At 45.9% G+C, this 19,542-nt stretch overlaps 1 protein-coding gene across 6 annotated transcripts in view; it reads right to left on the bottom strand.

The window, feature by feature from the left end:
- DGKZ (diacylglycerol kinase zeta) overlaps positions 1–19,542 on the bottom strand; it is a 746,996-nt gene that overhangs the window by 227,895 nt on the left and 499,559 nt on the right. For all 6 annotated transcript variants that reach the window (XM_085884240.1, XM_085884239.1, XM_085884241.1 and 3 more), the window contains one exon: positions 12,907–13,018. In XM_085884240.1, the coding sequence (XP_085740366.1) occupies positions 12,907–13,018 (112 nt within the window). The remainder of the gene's footprint in view (positions 1–12,906; positions 13,019–19,542) is intronic.

Here is a 19,542-nt window from a genome sequence, read left to right as displayed (position 1 = left end):
ATTATATATAGATATTTTTTTTACTGTTTGGGAGTTACTGTTAGTTACTTAAAGGTAAGAAAATTTGAATAAAAGTCATATAATTACTCAAAAATTACTTTATGAAAAAATATTAACATTTTGGTTAAAATATCTTCAGAATTTACTTGAAATATAATGGCTCAATGGGGTTAATTATAAGACACAACATAATGTAATAATCAAAAGGAGATTATTTATACATTATGATCCAACAGCCAGCCGGAGACTTGGTAGAGACACTGTGATGTGAGGAAAAAATTGTTGGACAATATTTAGAGAGCCAAATATAAAGTTGTGCCCTCAAAATGACACATCATAATCCTTGCTGCTTTCTTCTTCTGCACATACAGGTGCAGCTACCTTGCTTCCAGCTGCCTCCTCTATCCTTGATCTTCTCTATAATCTTCAAAACCTCATTCTTTTTAGCAACTGCCTTTACTATCTCCTCCGTCCACTATACATGTTTTATGTCCCTCGACGATGGACCCTTTCTGAATGTCCTTCCACATAAAACTTCTGCAATTCCCCTAAACACCTCTCCATACTTCTTCCACTCCTCCTCCAAACCTTCCACTTCTTCGTTAAGTTGATCATGCCTGGTCCTCATCCTCTCCGTGTACTCCGCGATGACATTGCCCCTCCACTTCCCCCACCTAATAATCTTCTGACCCCTGATGTTAACCTCCCTCCTTTTCTCCATCCATACCACAAACACCACAAGCTTATGCAGGGTGGTAGCATGCTCTCCTGCCACCGCCTTACAATCCTTCACCCTCGACAACTGTCGCTTCCTTACACCAGCAAATCCAGTTCTGTTCTACATATGTTGTCCACTCCAAAATGTAATCTTGTGGCTTTCCGGTTTTGAAAGAATGAAAAACTATGGCCAATCCATTCCACGCCCCCAGCTCCAGTGCTCGTAGACTTGTGGTTCATATGCAATTTGAATGTGGTGCCAGAACAGTACAACTGAAATTCAAAACAAACTGTATTATATCCCAAGCAAGATTTGATTATTGAAAAAGCACCAATACAATTTTTATTCCCATTAGGTACATGACAAAGCTTCCGAGAACACTGTTATTGGAAAATCACTTCTACCATTACGAGCAACCACACTTTGTAGGAATTAGGTGGATGTGAGACATAATTATTGGATAATGTCGTTGTGATAAAGGAAAGATGTGTATGAAAACATTACTGAAGGCAAAAATTACATCCACGAGTTAATTCATTCCAGAAAAAAAATAATTAATTACATAACATTAATTAATTACATAAAAATAATTCATTGCAAAACTAGAAGAGCACTCGGTAGAGCACATACCTCTTTCACATAATGCCTGATCCACAAGAACATATCGGGCTCAATACATTTTTTAAATATCATGCTATACAGTACTTTCTCGTTTTTGGCCCTATCTCTCAATGGTGAAGAATCACTTAAAAAAATCAAATAATTATCGTGTCCAGATCTGGATTCGGATGTTCACCAAAATCGAATCAATTTTTCCTTGCCACACACCCAACCTGTGCACCAAGTTTCATCCGAATCCTGACACAACTTTTTGAGATATCGTGCTATATATCAGTTCAGTCCGATCTCTCAATGGTGAAGAATCACTTAAAAAATTATCAGATCTGGATCCGGAACTGGATCTTTACAAAAATTGAATCAATTCTTCCTTGTCACACAACCAACCTGTCCACCAGGTTTCATCCAAATCCGTCCAAAACGTTTTGAGATATTGTGGTATATACGTTGTTGACCCTATCTCTCAATGGTGAAGAATCACTTTTAAAAATTCTAGTTGTTGGTTCCGGATCTGGATCTTCATCAAAATCTAATCAGATCGTCCGTGTCACACACTGAACCTGTTCACAAAATTTCATCCGGATCCGTCCAAAACTTTTTGAGATATCCTGTACACATACAAACAGACAGAAATTGGTGAAAACATAACCTCCTTCACCTTCGGTGGGGGAGGTAAACATTAATTACATAACATATTATATCCACAAGCAACATCAAGTCAACTGACAGTCCAAAATCGTAAAGACTGGATTTGAATGAGAACACAAATAATTGCTGTTAAAAAAGAGAAATTCATATTTGTGGCTTTCCACATATTAGGTAAGTAGGATAAAAAGAGGGGGTGGAGGGGTCAGATAATAGGCAAAATTGAAAAGGAAGCTCAGGAAGTAAGTAGATAGTGGAGAAAAGGAAGGTATGGATGCTTCGGAGAAGAGAGGGGGTGGGGGTCAACAAGAAAACGAAAAGAGGGTTGGAGAAAATGAAGTTGGCGGAAAAGAGGGAGATGATGAATGCATGTTGCTGCATATATGGAAGAAGAAAAGGGGAAATTATACTATTTTGTATACGAATATCTATTCGGATCCTAAGGGAATGGAGGTTTATTTGCCTGTGCACTCCTGTCTCCATTTTAAAATTGTGGATTGAGAAAGAATAAGAGTAATGCAGCATCTTACAGTTCACATTACATGCTGTAATCCACATCATATACATATATATTTTTTTATTTTCATATATTTAAAAATATATTATATTTTTATTGATAAAAAAATATATATGTGTGTATAAATAAAAAAAAAATATATATTTAAAAATATATTTTATTTTTATTTATATATATTTAAAAATATATTATATTTTTATTGATAAAAAAAAAATATATATATATATATGTACGTATAAATAAAATATATATACATATATATATATATATGTATATAATATATTTTATTTTTATTTATATATATTTAAAAATATATTATATTTTTATTGATAAAAAAGTATATATTGTTGTGGTTACCAGATTCGCAAACCACCATTCAGGTCCCTTAGGTGAGGTATCTCGGTAAGTGCATGTGTAGTTAGGCCCAAACCCGTTGTCTAGTGGGAATACATGTCATTTATACGTGCTGCGACTCTTCAGGATAGCCGTTTTTCTTTTACTATCTTTATTTTGGACCAACCGCCATGATCACAACCACATCAACCACCGACCACAACCACCGCTTCACCACAACCGCCACGACCTTCACGTCACACCCCGCAACCGTAGCATCGCCACCGTTCTTGCCCCGCTGTGGGTACCGGTGTTGGACTCGTGCAGGGCGCACGTTGAACAGCGTGTACAAAATCACGGATTTTGTGCTTCAAAAACGGATCAAAAACGACACACGCCCACTTTTTGCCGTCCAATCGGTGAGCGAGGGGCGAATTGGCCCCGCCTCCAGAACGATCGATATATGCAAATTTGTGGATCAAAAAGCCTTCACGCCCACTTTTTCTCGGGCCAATGGGGAGCGAGGTGAAAGGTCAAAGGGAGGGGGTCAAAGGCGAAGCTACGGGGGGATAAAAGGACCGTGTTCGTCAGTCAGAGCAGTGTGGAAGTCTGGAGCCCGAAGCCTGCAGTAGCTGGAGAAGCTGAAGAGAGTCGAACGAGGAGAGCCCAAAGAAGAGTCCAGGGTGGAGAGTCCAGAGGCGGAGAGGCGGCAGCGGCGAAGGCAGACGAGGGGGTGCTCGCGACGGTGCCGGGAGCTGCACGCCCGAGGAAGGCCGGCAGCGCGACCTGGCCGAGGTGGAGACGCACACCAGGGATAATAAAGATCCTCTATACCCCGAGCATCAGCAACCCCCTCCTGTTTCCCCCCGCGCTGAGATAGTGCGACCAAGGGGGCCCCTTTCCCACCCCCTGCCAGGAACTGTCCGCGAGGCCCGCGGAGTGAGGCGCCATCGCCGCTCCGCATCTCATCACCAGACGGGTAGGCGCGACCCGGTCTCGGCCTCAGGCCCGCCTCATCCTTGAGGATATTTCTTTTCCTTGGTTTTGGGTATGTGTTGTCGGCGCCGTCTGTGAAGTAGAATTGTATAAGTGTTGCCGTGTGCTCGGTAGTCGGTATTAGCTCTGCATTGTTTTCGCTTTTATATTTGCTTTTTGTGTAAATGGAATTGTGTTTTCTTTTTTTGTGTGCTTTTGGTGGAATTGTATTTGTGTGCTTCCCGTGTGCCGCGAATAAATGTGCTTTATTGTTGAACTGTTCTCCCGCTTCGCTTCGTCTTTTCCCCCATTGAACCCTCATCTTGCTTCACGTAAAGGGTTGGTAGTGGGCTGAGTACGCCCGATAATTAATCGAACCGTCGAGGTCGACGATAACACCGCTCGGTTATTCTGATAGTACGGAACGGGTCGCTTAAGTGGCCCGTGTCCGAAGTCGACCTGCGGCGAGGTGCGATCGCCCGGTCTACCCTCCGCGTGGGTACTTAGGTAGGTCGAATTTGGCGAGCAACCCTATCCCACGCGGGGGCTGATTGGCTCGATCGCGGTGAGACCGAAAGGTCCACCCGTGACTGGTTCCCGGCGTTAGTCCGAGAGGGTCACGACTGGATTGTCCGTCCGGTGGGCGACGTGCCGCGATTCGAGTTACGTGGCCATCAGCACGCCGGCGGGCGCGAATACCGCAACACTGGTGTCAGGTCGTGCGATACAAATTCATCGCCCTCCTCGCAGCACTGCTATCGGAGAACAGAAAAACAGGCTCTCCTGTCTCCGGCTAAATTCACGGGAATCGGTCCAGGGGTGAGAGAAGTGACCCCCGATTCCCTCCAAATTACGAGCGAGCAAATTAACCCTTCACGAGAAGCAAGATGGCGTCTCAAGGCGAGCGGGAGCCGGGGGTATTAGAAATGGATGTAGAATGTGTAGGATCCATGGTCCAGGATGGAATCCCCGTGCAGGAAATGTTGATTGTGCAGGAACACGGACTCGCCCAACTGAACCCAGGGCCCGAGGTGGGTGCGGCAGCGGCCGCGGTGTATGACACCTCCCCCCCCCTCTCCACCAAGACCCTTCCCCAACCCCTGCCGAAACGGCTCACTTGAGTGCATCCGACATGGCCCAGCTATTCACCATGCTGGCACAAATGAATGCGGCAATGACAAATGAAATGAAAAACGAAATGAAAGGCATGAACAAACAAATGAACGAAAAGATGGATGCGAATACACAACAAATAAACGAAAAGATGGATACATTCACAAACGAAATAAAACGCATGAAAACTAAAATGGAAACAAACATGAAGGAAGAAACGAAAAAGCTCCGGGGGGAGACGCAGAACATGGGCCGATGCCTGCAGGCGGGCATGAAGGCCGTGACAAAGGAAATAATAGTTGAGACAAGGGAGGTAAAGGGGGAAGAGTTGGCAGAGACACGGGAGATAGAAAAATAGAGGAAAGACTACACGAGGAAGACGGGGTAAGTGACGCGCACACACACACGGAGGTAGTGGAGGATAAGAGGGGTGAGCTCGCGGAGCGTGCAGGGACCCGGTGCGAGCACCTGGATGGCCTCCTCCAGGAACGAGGGGAGGGAGTATTCCCCCTTGAGGTGAGTCACGACCAGGTGAGTTCGGTCGTGTTTTGCGAGGTTGAGGGGACGAGTGCTGTGGACGGGTGCACGGAGAGCTTGGGGGGTATAGAGGCCCCGGAGACCCTTGTGGGGACACAAATCCCCAGTGTGGTTGTCCCTGTGTGTGTGGTGCAAGGTGTGAGTGCGTCCCCGTGTGTGGAAGCGACCCCGTGTGTGAGTGGTGTGGTGGCGATGGTGTCGGAGTACGTGCTTCCCAGCCCCGCGTGTGTGGGTGAGGCACCGTGTGTGAGTGAGGCACGGAGTATGGATGAGGCACCACAGGTTAGTTCCCCCGCGTGTGTGGGTGAGGCACCGTGTGTGGAAGAGACCGCGTGTTTGAGTGTCGCCGTGTGTATGAGTGAGGTACCGCGGGTGAGTGCCCCCGCGTGTGTGAGTGAGGCACGGAGTGTGGATGAGGAACAGCGGTTGAGTGCCCCCGCGTGTATGAGTGAGGCACGGTGTGTGGATGAGGCACCGCGGGTGAGTGCCCCCGCGTGTGTGGGTGAGGCACGGAGTGCGAGTGAGGCACCGCGGGTGAGTGCCCCCGCACGCGTGAGTGAACGGCCGTGTGCAAGGTCGTTGTGTGCAAGGGAGACCGTGTGTGTGAGAGAGCGATATGTGAGGGAGATGTCGGTTGGCATGCGGGAGCACGCAGCCGCGTCTCCCCGTGTGAATGTGATGGAGTGGACTGTGTGCGTCGTAACACGCAGGTATGCGTGTGTGGAATGGAGACGGAGACGGCGACAGAGGAGAGAAAGCCGAGTCGCGGCTGTAGCTATTTCGGGGACCGTGCCGGGTTCACCCAGCAGTGAGCACGCGGTTCGTGCTGTGCAACGCACGAGACCGCCACGTGCTCGCTTGCGAGAGTGAAGTCCCGGTCCGGAAACGCACGCGGTGGATTTGCCGATCCCGCGGACGGACAAAGTTTAGGCAGGATAATGGATTTGGACCGGACGGGTTCTCCACGCGATCGTGTGTGTTAAGCTCCAACGGGCAAAGCACATGTGTTCGCGTAGGGAACCCCTCGAGACGTGGGGCTTGTGCTTTTTTTTTATGCGCACGGTGACGTCATGGCTGCACGTGGGGTTGGAATCCGGCAGGAGGGGTATCTCTACCGGATGGTACCGTCCAAGGAGGGACGAGGAACACGTGCAGCTGCATGACGTCACGGGCAGGTGCAAAGTGCGCGAGCTCTGAGTTGCCGCGCAGGTGCTGCGCATGGAAAAAAAAAAAAAAAAACAAGCCTCACTTTCGGGTGCACAGGATTCCTGGGCAAGGGGTGAAAGACCCCCTTCCCTGGGCACAGGATGAAAACTAGTTAGGGGGAAGGGTTAGCTTAGTTAGACCGACTCCATGGGGCAGGGGTAAGTCCTCATGGAGTCCGTGGAATGGATGAGTTAGAGGGATTTTGATGAGCTTTTGGTGGGGAAATAAAAGTAATTTTTGAGTAAGGAGACAAGGACAGACTTGTGAATGTGTAGAGGGGACGTAGCTTAGCTACGTAGGTTAAAAGGAACGTGCTACTAGTTTAAGGGACGACGTGGGAGCACGAGTTAGTTAGGGGATGTAGTTAGAAGGATGGCAGAGTTCAGCGGTGAGTGTGTTGAAGAGTTGGTGAGTGAATTGGAAGCATGTGCTTGGTGAGTGAGTGAGGCCAGCGGGTCTGTGTGAATGGAGCGAATGGGGAATGCATGGTGCGATGAGTGATTGGGGGGAGGAGTGACTCCCGCCCAAGGGACCCCGGGGTCAGAGTAAAGTGAGTTAGGGGGTTAGTCAAATTGAAAAATGGAGGTCGTTTTGTTGTTCGTGGGAAAGTAGGCTCGAGACCCATTTGGAGGGGTGCAGGAGCCCTGTTGACGGGCTTGGGAGCGTGGCTGCGAAAGGTGAGTATCGCTGAGTGGGTACCCCGGGCACCAGGCTAGTCGGCCGCGGTAGGCCATGGGCCCATGGGGGGCCGGGATAGAGTAGTGGGCACGGGTGCGCCTGCTTGGTGCGGGGGCCCGGGGCGCCATTAGCCGCGTGGGCAGTGTTGTGGGCATGGGTGACCCTCGGAAAGGGGCCCGGGAGGCCGGCCTGCCACGTGTGCGTTTCAGGGGAGGTGCCATGGGGGCACTCCCCGGTGTTAGGGAGCTGGTAGGCTCGGAGGCAGTGTAGTGCCCGGGGGTGCCATAGCGGGAGAATCGGCAGAGGGTCGTGCCTGCCAAAGGGAGCCACGTGTCCCAGCCAGGAGACCGTGTGAGGGCACGGAGAGAAAATTGGGGGGCGAGGCCCGAAATTGTGAGGACACCAACACAGGCGACGGGAATCTGGGTTGTTAGAACCAATAGTTTAAGCGAGAGGCGCTTGTTGAAAGCCCCGGGGTAGTTTAACTGTTAAATGGATAGGGTAGATTAGGAGATGTACCCCTCCGCACCATCCATCCCCTCGCTCTCGTTGTGGGCCGCTGGACCCACTTTGGGTTAGATCGCCGAACTCTGGGGAGGCCATTCTGAGGCTTCGTTGGGCCTCGACACAGGACGTTAGCTCTCCCTTATTCCCCTCCGGGAAGGGAACGTAGGGGTTGGGAGTAGGCTAGGCGACAGGATAGGTTAGCCGAACAAGGACGATAAAGGGGGTTAGGGGACGATTTATAGTGGGGAAGTAAAAATAAAAACAACAAAAAAATAAGTTGGGGCTAAATTGGGGTTTGACAAATTAAGGGAGTGGGTATGTACAGTGACAGGCAAAGGCGATAGGTGGGAGGGAGACGGGTAGGTAGGTCCGAGCCCGCCTTCCAAGTGGCCAGCACCACCGCACTCCCTCCACCAACTTCCACTGACGGCAAAAGCTGGCCAGCTTCATCTGCTGGCTGTGTTACTGCAAGGCCTGTGCCGGCCAGTTCATCTGCTGGCTGTTTTTCTTCGAGGCCTGTGCCGGCCTGGTTCTGTGGGCTGAGTTTGCCTGCAGCGGCCTTCTTCTGCGGGCTGTGTTTGCCTGCTGCCTTTGCCATGCCATGCCCACTGCCCCTGTTCACCAGCCCCCGTTCAATTTTTGCTTTGCCCCCCCTGTTCATTTCCATGTGCGCCAGGATCAAGGCAACAGTTTGCAAGCTGCAAGAACTGCCATGTTGGCAGCTACAACACGGGCCTGCAGTGGCGGCCCGTGCACCGTGTTTGTGTCCATGCATCCATTCGTTGTGCTCATTGCGTGTGCCACTTGAGCTGGCACGGAGACTGCGTTTGTGCAGCCCATGCACCGTTGTGGTTCACTGCATTCAGTTCAAACCGTTCATGCATCCATTCGTTGTGCTCATTGCGTGTGCCACTTGAGCTGGCACGGAGACTGCGTTGTGCAGCCCAAGCACCGTTGTGGTTCACTGAGTTCAATTCAAAAGGGAAGGCCTTGGACTGCGTGTGAGCAGCCAGCCACGTTCCCTGTCACCTGCATTGTGTTGAGTCAGAGACTGCATGTGGGCAGCCTGGCTCCCTGCTAACTGCTTTCTTTTTGCAGAGTTCAGTGATCCTGGGCCATGGTTTAGTGTAAAATTTGTAAGTTAAGGTTAAGATGTACTGTAAATATGAGTGCGCCCCCGGCATGTTTGTCTTAGCGCCGGCAATTTTATTTAAGTCGTCCGTGTGAGTGAGTTTGTTTAGATAGTTACGCAGCCCTCAGGTTATTTATTTTGGGGACACGAATACCATGAATGTCGCACTCAGGGATCCGTAGGTAAAATGTACTAGGGGAAAACTACACATGATGGCACACGAAAATTTGACGACTCGGGACGAGTCTGTAAAAAGGGGAGGGGGTAGTGTTGTGGTTACCAGATTCGCAAACCACCATTCAGGTCCCTTAGGTGAGGTATCTCGGTAAGTGCATGTGTAGTTAGGCCCAAACCCGTTGTCTAGTGGGAATACATGTCATTTATACGTGCTGCGACTCTTCAGGATAGCCGTTTTTCTTTTACTATCTTTATTTTGGACCAACCGCCATGATTACCACCACAACCACAACATCAACCACCAACCACAACGCCGCTTCACCACAACCGCCACGACCTTCCCGTCACACCTCGCAACCGCAGCATCGCCACCGTTCTTGCCCCGCTGTGGGTACCGGTGTTGGACTCGTGCAGGGCGCACGTTGAACAGCGTGTACAAAATCACGGATTTTGTGCTTCAAAAACGGATCAAAAACGACACACGCCCACTTTTTGCCGTCCAATCGGTGAGCGAGGGGCGATTTGGCCCCGCCTCCAGAACGATCGATATATGCAAATTTGTGGATAAAAAGCCTTCACGCCCACTTTTTCTCGGGCCAATGGGGAGCGAGGTGAAAGGTCAAAGGGAGGGGGTCAAAGGCGAAGCTACGGGGGGATAAAAGGACCGTGTTCGTCAGTCAGAGCAGTGTGGAAGTCTGGAGCCCGAAGCCTGCAGTAGCTGGAGAAGCTGAAGAGAGTCGAACGAGGAGAGCCCAAAGAAGAGTCCAGGGTGGAGAGTCCAGAGGCGGAGAGGCGGCAGCGGCGAAGGCAGACGAGGGGGTGCTCGCGACGGTGCCGGGAGCTGCACGCCCGAGGAAGGCCGGCAGCGCGACCTGGCCGAGGTGGAGACGCACACCAGGGATAATAAAGATCCTCTATACCCCGAGCATCAGCAACCCCTCCTGTTTCCCCCCGCGCTGAGATAGTGCGACCAAGGGGGCCCCTTTCCCACCCCCTGCCAGGCACTGTCCGCGAGGCCCGCGGAGTGAGGCGCCATCGCCGCTCCGCGTCTCATCACCAGACGGGTAGGCGCGACCCGGTCTCGGCCTCAGGCCCGCCTCATCCTTGAGGGTATTTCTTTTCCTTGGTTTTGGGTATGTGTTGTCGGCGCCGTCTGTGAAGTAGAATTGTATAAGTGTTGCCGTGTGCTCGGTAGTCGGTATTAGCTCTGCATTGTTTTCGCTTTTATATTTGCTTTTTGTGTAAATGGAATTGTGTTTTCTTTTTTTGTGTGCTTTTGGTGGAATTGTATTTGTGTGCTTCCCGTGTGCCGCGAATAAATGTGCTTTATTGTTGAACTGTTCTCCCGCTTCGCTTCGTCTTTTCCCCCATTGAACCCTCATCTTGCTTCACGTAAAGGGTTGGTAGTGGGCTGAGTACGCCCGATAATTAATCGAACCGTCGAGGTCGACGATAACACCGCTCGGTTATTCTGATAGTACGGAACGGGTCGCTTAAGTGGCCCGTGTCCGAAGTCGACCTGCGGCGAGGTGCGATCGCCCGGTCTACCCTCCGCGTGGGTACTTAGGTAGGTCGAATTTGGCGAGCAACCCTATCCCACGCGGGGGCTGATTGGCTCGATCGCGGTGAGACCGAAAGGTCCACCCGTGACTGGTTCCCGGCGTTAGTCCGAGAGGGTCACGACTGGATTGTCCGTCCGGTGGGCGACGTGCCGCGATTCGAGTTACGTGGCCGTCAGCACGCCGGCGGGCGCGAATACCGCAACAATATATATATATATATATATATATATATATATATATATATATATATATATATATATATATATATGTATAAATAAATAAAGAAAAAAAAATATATATATATATATATAAAAATATATTTTATTTTTATTTATATATATTTAAAAATATATTATATTTTTATTGATAAAATATATATATATATATATGTATGTATAAATATATATATTTTTTTATATATATTTAAAATATATTATATTTTTATTGATAAAAAAATATATATATATATGTATAAATAAAATATATATATATATATGTATAAATAAAATATATATATATATGTATAAATAAAATATATATATATATATATATATATATATATATATATATATATATATATATATATATATATATATATATATATATATATATATATATATATATATATATATATATATATATATAACCAAAACTGCATGTTCAAACTCGCTATTTTCCTTTTGCTATTATTAAAACTACGACCTGGTGGAGTGAAAAAAACAACAAAAAACAGTATTCTGTGTTGTTTGGTGTGAAGACAAATCCGTTCATATATTAAGGGAGATTTAAAAGTTTTTCCATTCTTTTTTTGTTTTAGATTTTTTAAAAAAAAACAGATCAGGTCACATGCTACATTGAGATTGCACTTTATTCTCTTTTGGGGATATACATTATTCCTGTCTCCTCTCTCTCTCTCTCTCTCCGAGAGAACACGGATGGTATCTCTTTGCCCTGGAGAATATTCTCATGCCTGGCTGGTATTCAATCAGGAAGGACATAGATTCATGGTAAAAGAAGTGGCTGCGTGGGGAAATTTTGCATTGTCGTGAAGATTTTGAATTCTCAAACTTAGATATCGCTGTGGTCATGTATGAAATATTTTTGAGGCACTCATATATTTTGTATCTTTTTTGCAAGCAAGCTTTCACCATGGAGGATAAAAAACAATTTACTGGGACGTAACAGTGTGCCCTCTATGCATAATGGTGTGTGAGCATGATACTCAGCAAATGCATACAACAAAGGACACACCGGTGCTTTTGGTACAACAGGAACATTGATTACTGTGAGTAAATAATTTGACTGCAGGACTAAAAATGGTTAGGCTATGAGAGTAATCATTTTGGATGTCGAGCACATGTAATATCCAGAAAGAGAATGTCTCAAGCTTTGTCTGTACTCTACAAACTATAGCCTGAAACATACTATAATACAGGAAGCCTGGTGTTTGCTTAGTGGTGAGGGTGGCTGGCTTGCCATCCTAGGGTCCTAAGTTTGAGCCCCGTTGGTTGCTGAATTAACACCAGGTGTGGTTCCTCATGAGGTTCCTCAATTAACACCAGGTGTGGCCTGTCAACCTCATGAGGTCAGCGAAATGAATATCAGTGTACTGGTAGAGGGGCACATCATTAGTGGCACAGCTGTGCTCCAATAAATAGTCAGAGTAGTGACCCATCCAAGATTATGCCAAATAGCCAAGGAAAAACTGCTTTGGCAGTTCCAATGCTCTGCCCAAGAGTATGGGTCCAAGAACAAGAAGAACTATAATACAGGCTTTTTGTACAATAGCAAATGCGACAATAGTTGATCTTCTTCATTTCAATGCATCACAAGGCTATGGGTGAGGCTGTTCCGCTGTTGCCATGCCATTTCCAGGATAGGACAGCAGTTTGTAATCTGGCCAGGGTGCTGGCGATAGCTCGCCTCCTCTTTGCGAAGGACACCATGGGACCTTTAACCTCCACCAACTAGTACTGGCACATGGGATACTCAGTTTAACGTCCATCCAAATCACCTTGCCTGTGAAACACTAGGATGGAAGTTTATAGCTGGGCTGAGATTCAAATCCAGGCTAAACAGCTTTGAGGCAAGTTAAGTGTGAACACCTCTCGGCCACCTTGCCAGCCCAAAAGATGATGAAATAATCACAGAAGCTGTTATTACATATAAAATGGTGTTTTTCACTCACCAATGAAGTCATGGTGAAGCCAATAACTTCAATGTAACCATCATCATGACGCTGGGGCTCAAAGTCATGGTGCTCTCCTGGATTTCCCCAAGGCATCGTTCCTGCGCAGTACCTGCATGCAGTAAGAACTAGATCATCAAGAAACAAGTGGTTATTGACAACAGCTTTATCCGAAATGGAAAATGGTTGAATTTTCATGCAATATATCAACGATTCCTTTCTGTCACCGTTTCAGATTTAAGAAAGGGGGGAAAAATGCCATATAAAAGGCAATATAAACTTAACCACGGGGGGGGGGGGGGGGTCAGATGAGCCATAATGCTTATCGCATAGCTAAACCCCACCACTCCCAACTACTGCAGGCAGTTGGAACTTGCTAATTATAGCTTGCTAATTGCAACATTTTCTCTTTATAGTTTATGCAACAGCTTGCTAATTATACAGATAACCCCTAACATGGAATCTGGTCAGGGTACTTTTGATCCAGCATAAAATTCCCTCATGTTTTCAATCGATACCATGGGATTCCTAACACCCACAACCTTGATGCAAACAGGACAGCTGGCCTCACATTCTCCTTTGAAAGAAAGAATGCTCTGAATCATTGACCCCCTGCTGGCAATGCCTCAGGATGGTCAGGGCTAGATTAACCTTTTGTGGGACTGGTGCTAAACAAATGTGTCAACCCCTCCCCCCCCCCGCCCCCCCCACTCTCCGTTGTTGGCAGTGCAGTGATGCCATAAGCAAATAAATTACTGCAGTACAGCAATAAAATGCAAACTGCAACAATATGCAAAAATTATGTGGAACTGAACAGCGAATATATATTGGATGGTGGTGAAGCGTTGCTCGAACTCACCTACCCTCCCCACCCCACTTCCTCACTCTCCCCCCTTCCTCACTCTCCCCCTTCCTCACTCTCCCCTCCTAGCCATCTACTTCCTCACCCCCCTTCATTCCCTTCCCTTTTTCTCTCTCTCTCCCCTCCCTGCTCTCTGTCCCACCTCCTCTCCTCCCCCCTTCCTCACTCTCCCTCCACACCTCACTTCCTCTCTTTGCTCTGCCACCTCGACTCACTACCCCTTCTTTCGCAATCTCTCCCTTCTGTCTGTCTCTAAATCTATATGTCTCTCTCTGTCTCTCTCTGTCTGTGTGTCTCTCTCTCTCTCTCCCTCTCTCTCCCCCTCTCTCTCTCTCTCCCTCCTCCCCCCCCCCCTTAGTGGGGAAACTTAGCTAAATATAGCATAACAATTGTGCATTTTGTGAGGAAAGCACCAAATTTGGCACACTAGTAGCCTAACATATTATGAACAGATTTGGATATTGGGCCATCTCAAAATTTTTGATGGCAGTGGAAAATGGCTGCCACAGCCATCAGCGGCTGAATTTGAGATGGCCCAATATCCAAATCTGTTCAGAATATGTTAGGCTACTAGTGTGCCAAATTTGCTGCTTTCCTCACCAAAATGCACAATTGTTATGCTAAGTTGCCCCACTATCTCTAAAATTTCCATCAGCAAAGCGACAAATTTTATTTGCTCGTCTACAATAATAATTATCAGTGCGTGTCAATCAGTGTGGAGAATAATAAATGTCAGTGTGTGTCAGTGTGTGTCAGTCAATCAGTCAATGTGTGTGTGTCTCCTCCATATCTCCAAAACCATGAAGTCTAGTGAACTGAAACTCTGCAAGCATACCAAAGGAACTCGAAGGGAATGCATGAATGAAAATTGTGAGTTTGGGTTAATTTAAACACCCCTTTTGAAGATAATCAACGGCCTTATTTAATTATCCTTTATCAAAGCTCATCCTTGGTCATCTCACTGACCCACTCTGGGGTCTTAATTTGCCATTTTTTTTGTTTTTGGCCTGTTCAACAATGCCTCAACTTGAACCAGGCCGCAATGATTTCTTCATGATAAAGTTTTTCTTTTTCACTTTCCTCATTAATATCATCAAATGCCTGCTCATCATAGCTACTACTAATCACTGGATACATTGAAATGCTTATAAGCACCTGGAGATACCAGCGTTTTTGGCTTTATTTCCTTTCCGCACATGCCATAACCTTGAGAGTTTCTTAACCACAGCAGAAGTTAAAAATTGTAATGTCTTTATTGACCTCAGCAGCAGTTCTGACAAATATAATCAAGTGTTCATTTGTCCAATCCGGATATGGCTTGACATTCTGGACGTCTCTGGGTGCATGGTGTTTATATGACCGATTGGCGTCACCAATTGCTTGCCAAGCTTGCCTTTCCTTATCAATCATTTTGTTTGAGTGCTTGAGTGAGTGCTTAAGCCACTTGGCGAGCACTATACAAGCTGCATGTTTGTTCATTTCCAAACCACGGCCGTACACAGTAAAAGTATTCACAGTGTCACTGAATACTGAATATATTGATGGACTTAAACCAAGTTCCAGCCCTCCTTGCCTGTGTATGACCACGAGTTGTCATGCGGTTCCTTGGTTGGTGCCTCGCTTGGCTGAAAATGTGCAATTTTATTTCGATGTTTCCCATTTTTGTTTGATCTTCTTTCATGATACAACCCAGCACTTCGACCTTGATATATACAGAGAAAAAAAAATTAAACGTTTCATTCTTAAGTTTCTTTAACCATTTCATTGGAGTGCTTGCTTGGAGAGCTCTTCAACCTTCGATCTCTACAAGGTTCTGTGCTGATACTGCAGTGTGGTTCTCCGTGGGGACATCTCCGGTGTTAGGAAGGCAAAATAAATGAGATGATTACAATGAGTAAATTTTTTTTTCAGTTTTTACAAATCAAATAATCGCTACATCACAGCAGGATAGCTGAGAGGTATACATGCTAGATCGAAGCTGTCGAGACTGGATTCAAATCATGACCCAGCTGTAAACTGTCATCCTGGTGTTTCTTCTTCTTATCTTGGTTCTCATGGCGTTTTCAGAGCCATGAGGCTTTGTACACGCCACGTACCTAAACACTTCGGCTGGAGCAGACAAGTACGGGGGACTTTATATTGTTAGACCCGTTTCTATATTAAATTTCAACAACAATTTGCCGAGTCGAGGGTGCTTTTGACTCAATTAGCACAGTGTGTCGGGTACACCTAACCATCTTATCCTGATATCTTGGGCAGAGTGGAAGAGGTTGGGTGACACACTATCCCATATGAATAGGAGTTTAGAGCACAATATCTGAGTCTGAACCTGTAGAGGATTGCCTGGTCTCTTCGGGAGAGTCCAGGAAACGATATGGAGGATTCAACCAAAGGGTGTATCCTGGTGTTTCACAGGTAGGGTGATTCATCAATGTGTGTGCTGTCTCTTGGATGGATGTTAAACTTCATATCACATCTGCTGGAATCCCCCTCTCCCCCTCCTCACTCTCCCCTCCCCTCACTCCTGGCTCCCTCCCCCTCCCTTCCTTCGTTATCCATTTTAATCTCTCTCTCTCTCTCTCTCTCTCTCTCTCTCTCTCTCTCTCTCTCTCTCTCTCTCTCTCTCTCTCTCTCTCTCTCTCTCTCTCTCTCTCTCTCTCTCTCTCTCTCTCTCTCTCTCTCTCTCTCTCTCTCTCTCTCTCTCTCTCTCTCTCTCTCACACCACTCTCCCCTCTCTCACTCCTTGCTCTATGACCCCTCTCACTTTCTCTCCCATCCCTCTCCCTACCCTCTACCTCCCCTTTCCTCTTCCTCCCACCCCTCTCCTTCTCCCTCCCTCTACCCCCTTATTCTCCACCCTCCTCCTCTGTTAAGGGGACTGTTTAGGACTGACAGATTCGTTTTTAATTTAAAACTGCTCCCCCTTCATGGAGGATGTATGAATCAGATTTGGAGTGAACTGAACGGAGAAATGCAAAGGTCACTGCATGTGCAAGCATGCTCGCATGCAGGCAGGCCTTTACCAGATAGCAAGTGTGGGTTTTAAATGTTCATGTTCGATTCTATATAGAACTCTGCATGTTAAAAATAAAATGTTGCTGTTTGGGAGTGCCTTATTGCCCTTCCCTTCCCCTCCCCTCATGCTCCCTTCCCTTCCCCTCACAATGTATTCCCTTCCCCTCATGCTGCCTTCTCTGTCCATCCACTCACACTTAGCTGCTCCCAAACTCCCTCCCCTCTTCAACCACCAAGAACATCTACAGGCAGTTTCTGCATGCTTTTTTACATGATGTTTTAACGTAGCCCATTTTGTGCAACACTGTACTACCCCCCCACCCCATTTTCCACAAGTCCCTCTCCCAAACGCAAATCCAAAACCCCTCCCCTTATGCTTACCCCATCCCCTCCCAACTTCCCCTCTTTCTCCCACAAATTCATTTCTCCCACCCTACCTCACTCCCCCCCCCCCACTCACCCACACCACCTCCCTCCTCTCCCTCCTCTCTTCCTCCCCACCCTCTCCTTTCTCTAACTCTCTAACTCTCTCCCTCTCTCCTCTCTCTCCCTTCCTCTTTATAACCCCCTTAACACCCCGTATAGCGACATTTGGTGCGGCGTTGCTCTCCCCGCCATCCTAGATCTCCCACCCCTCCTTGCCCCCCCTCTCCTCTCCCCTGCCTCCTCTCCTTTCTCCCACCCTCTCCCTCCTTCCTGTCCCTCCTCTCTATATCCCCTTAATACCCGTCAGTGAAGCGACAGGTTGTATTTGCTAAGAATAAATAATACGAGTTCTCTTACAAGGAACTTTGATGGAGGAAAAGACCAGGTGCCCATCACAGCCTGCGCTTTTATTACCAAACTATTATTGTGTCCTTGCTCTATCCTTTTTAAATGCTGAGTATCAATAAGGAAGCAGCATGTGCCATTTTAAAATTACCATTTAGAACCTTTTAGAACCCATTAGAACCATTTATATTTACACTTTAAAACCTTTGAGAACCATTTAGAACTATTTAGAATTACACTTTAAATTAAACTTTATAATTAAACTTTAAAATTACCCTTTAGATCCCTTTAGAATTACCCTTGATAACCCTATAGAATTAACCTGAAGAACCCCATAAAATTACCCTTTAGAACCCTATATAATTACACTTTATAACCAATGAGGACCCTGTAGAATTATACTTTAAAACCCATTAAAATTACCCTTTATTACCAATGAGGACCCTCTAGAATTATACTTTCGAACCCATTAGAATTACCCTTTATAAACCTTAAGAACCCTCTAGAATTAACCTTTAGAACCCATCAAAATTACCCTTTATAACCAATGAGGACCCTCTATAATTATACTTTAGAACCCATTATAATTACCCTTTATAAACAATGAGGACCCTCCAGAATTATACTTTAGAACCCATTATAATTACCCTTTATAACCAATGAGGACCCTCCAGAATGATACTTTAGAACCCATTATAATTACCCTTTATAACCAATGAGGACCCTCTAGAATTATACTTTAGAACCCATTATAATTACCCTTTATAACCAATGAGGACCCTCTAGAATTATACCATAAAACCCACTAAAATTACCCTTTATAACTAATGAGGACCCTCTAGAATTATACTTTGGAACCCATTATAATTACCCTCTATAACCAATGAGGACCCTCCAGAATTATATTTTAGAACCCATTAGAATTACCCTTTATAAACCTTTGGAATTAAAACTTTAGAACCCATTAAAATTACCCTTGAAACCAATGAGGACCCTCTAGAATTATATGTTAGAACCCATTATAATTACCCTTTATAACCAACGAGGCCCCTCTAGAATTATACAATAAAACCCATTAAAATTACCCTTTATAACTAATGAGGACCCTCTAGAATTATACTTTGGAACCCATTATAATTACCGTCTATAACCAATGAGGACCCTCTAGAATTATACTTTAGAACCCATTATAATTACCTCTATAACCAATGAGGACCATCCAGAATTATACTTTAGAACCCATTAGAATTACCCTTTATAAACCTTTAGAATTATACAATAAAACGTATTAAAATTACCCTTTATAACTAATGAGGACCCTCTAGAATTATTCTTTAGAACCCATTATAATTACCCTTTATAACCCTACAGAACCCTCTAAAATTAAACTTTAGAACCTATTAGAATTACCCTTTATAACCCTTTAGAACCCTCCAGTTTTAAACTGTGGAACCCATTAAAATTACCCTTGATAACCCTCCCCTCTGAAAACCTATAGAATTACACTCCAGACCCTTTGGAACCCACTAAAATTACACTGTCGAACCCTTTAGAATTAAACATGATGGTTTAGATAGGTTCTTCTTCATTTTTGACTGACGGATGGATGGACGGATGGAAGGAAGGTCATAGCCAAAGATTGAAGTGGCTTCCCTGCTTAAAAAAACAGTAGCTGTTAGACATTGTACCTGAGAAGGATATGCATGCAGATTATATAATCACCCTTTGTGAGTTGATAACTCCCACTCCCCCGACCACTTTTGTTCTATGTGTACAACCACTGAGAATGGATCCGTATGTCTGAGAACAGATGCCAAAACTTGTGCTGGATCAGACTGAAACGCGGAATTTTTTTGCTGGTTCAGTTTGGTAGTTATATTAGGAAAAACTGGTAGTCAGGACTCACATTCACATTTGTGGTCATGCACCATATATCGGTCTCTGCATATAGTTCATTGATATGGGTTTTCACTTCAGCACTTTCTGTG

The sequence above is a fragment of the Eptatretus burgeri genome, chromosome 6 (genome assembly GCF_056783735.1).
Source record: "Eptatretus burgeri isolate ZD-2024b chromosome 6, Ebu_testis_v1, whole genome shotgun sequence".
NCBI classification, from domain to species: Eukaryota; Metazoa; Chordata; class Myxini; order Myxiniformes; family Myxinidae; genus Eptatretus; species Eptatretus burgeri.
This window is presented reverse-complemented; position numbering and strand designations above follow the sequence as displayed.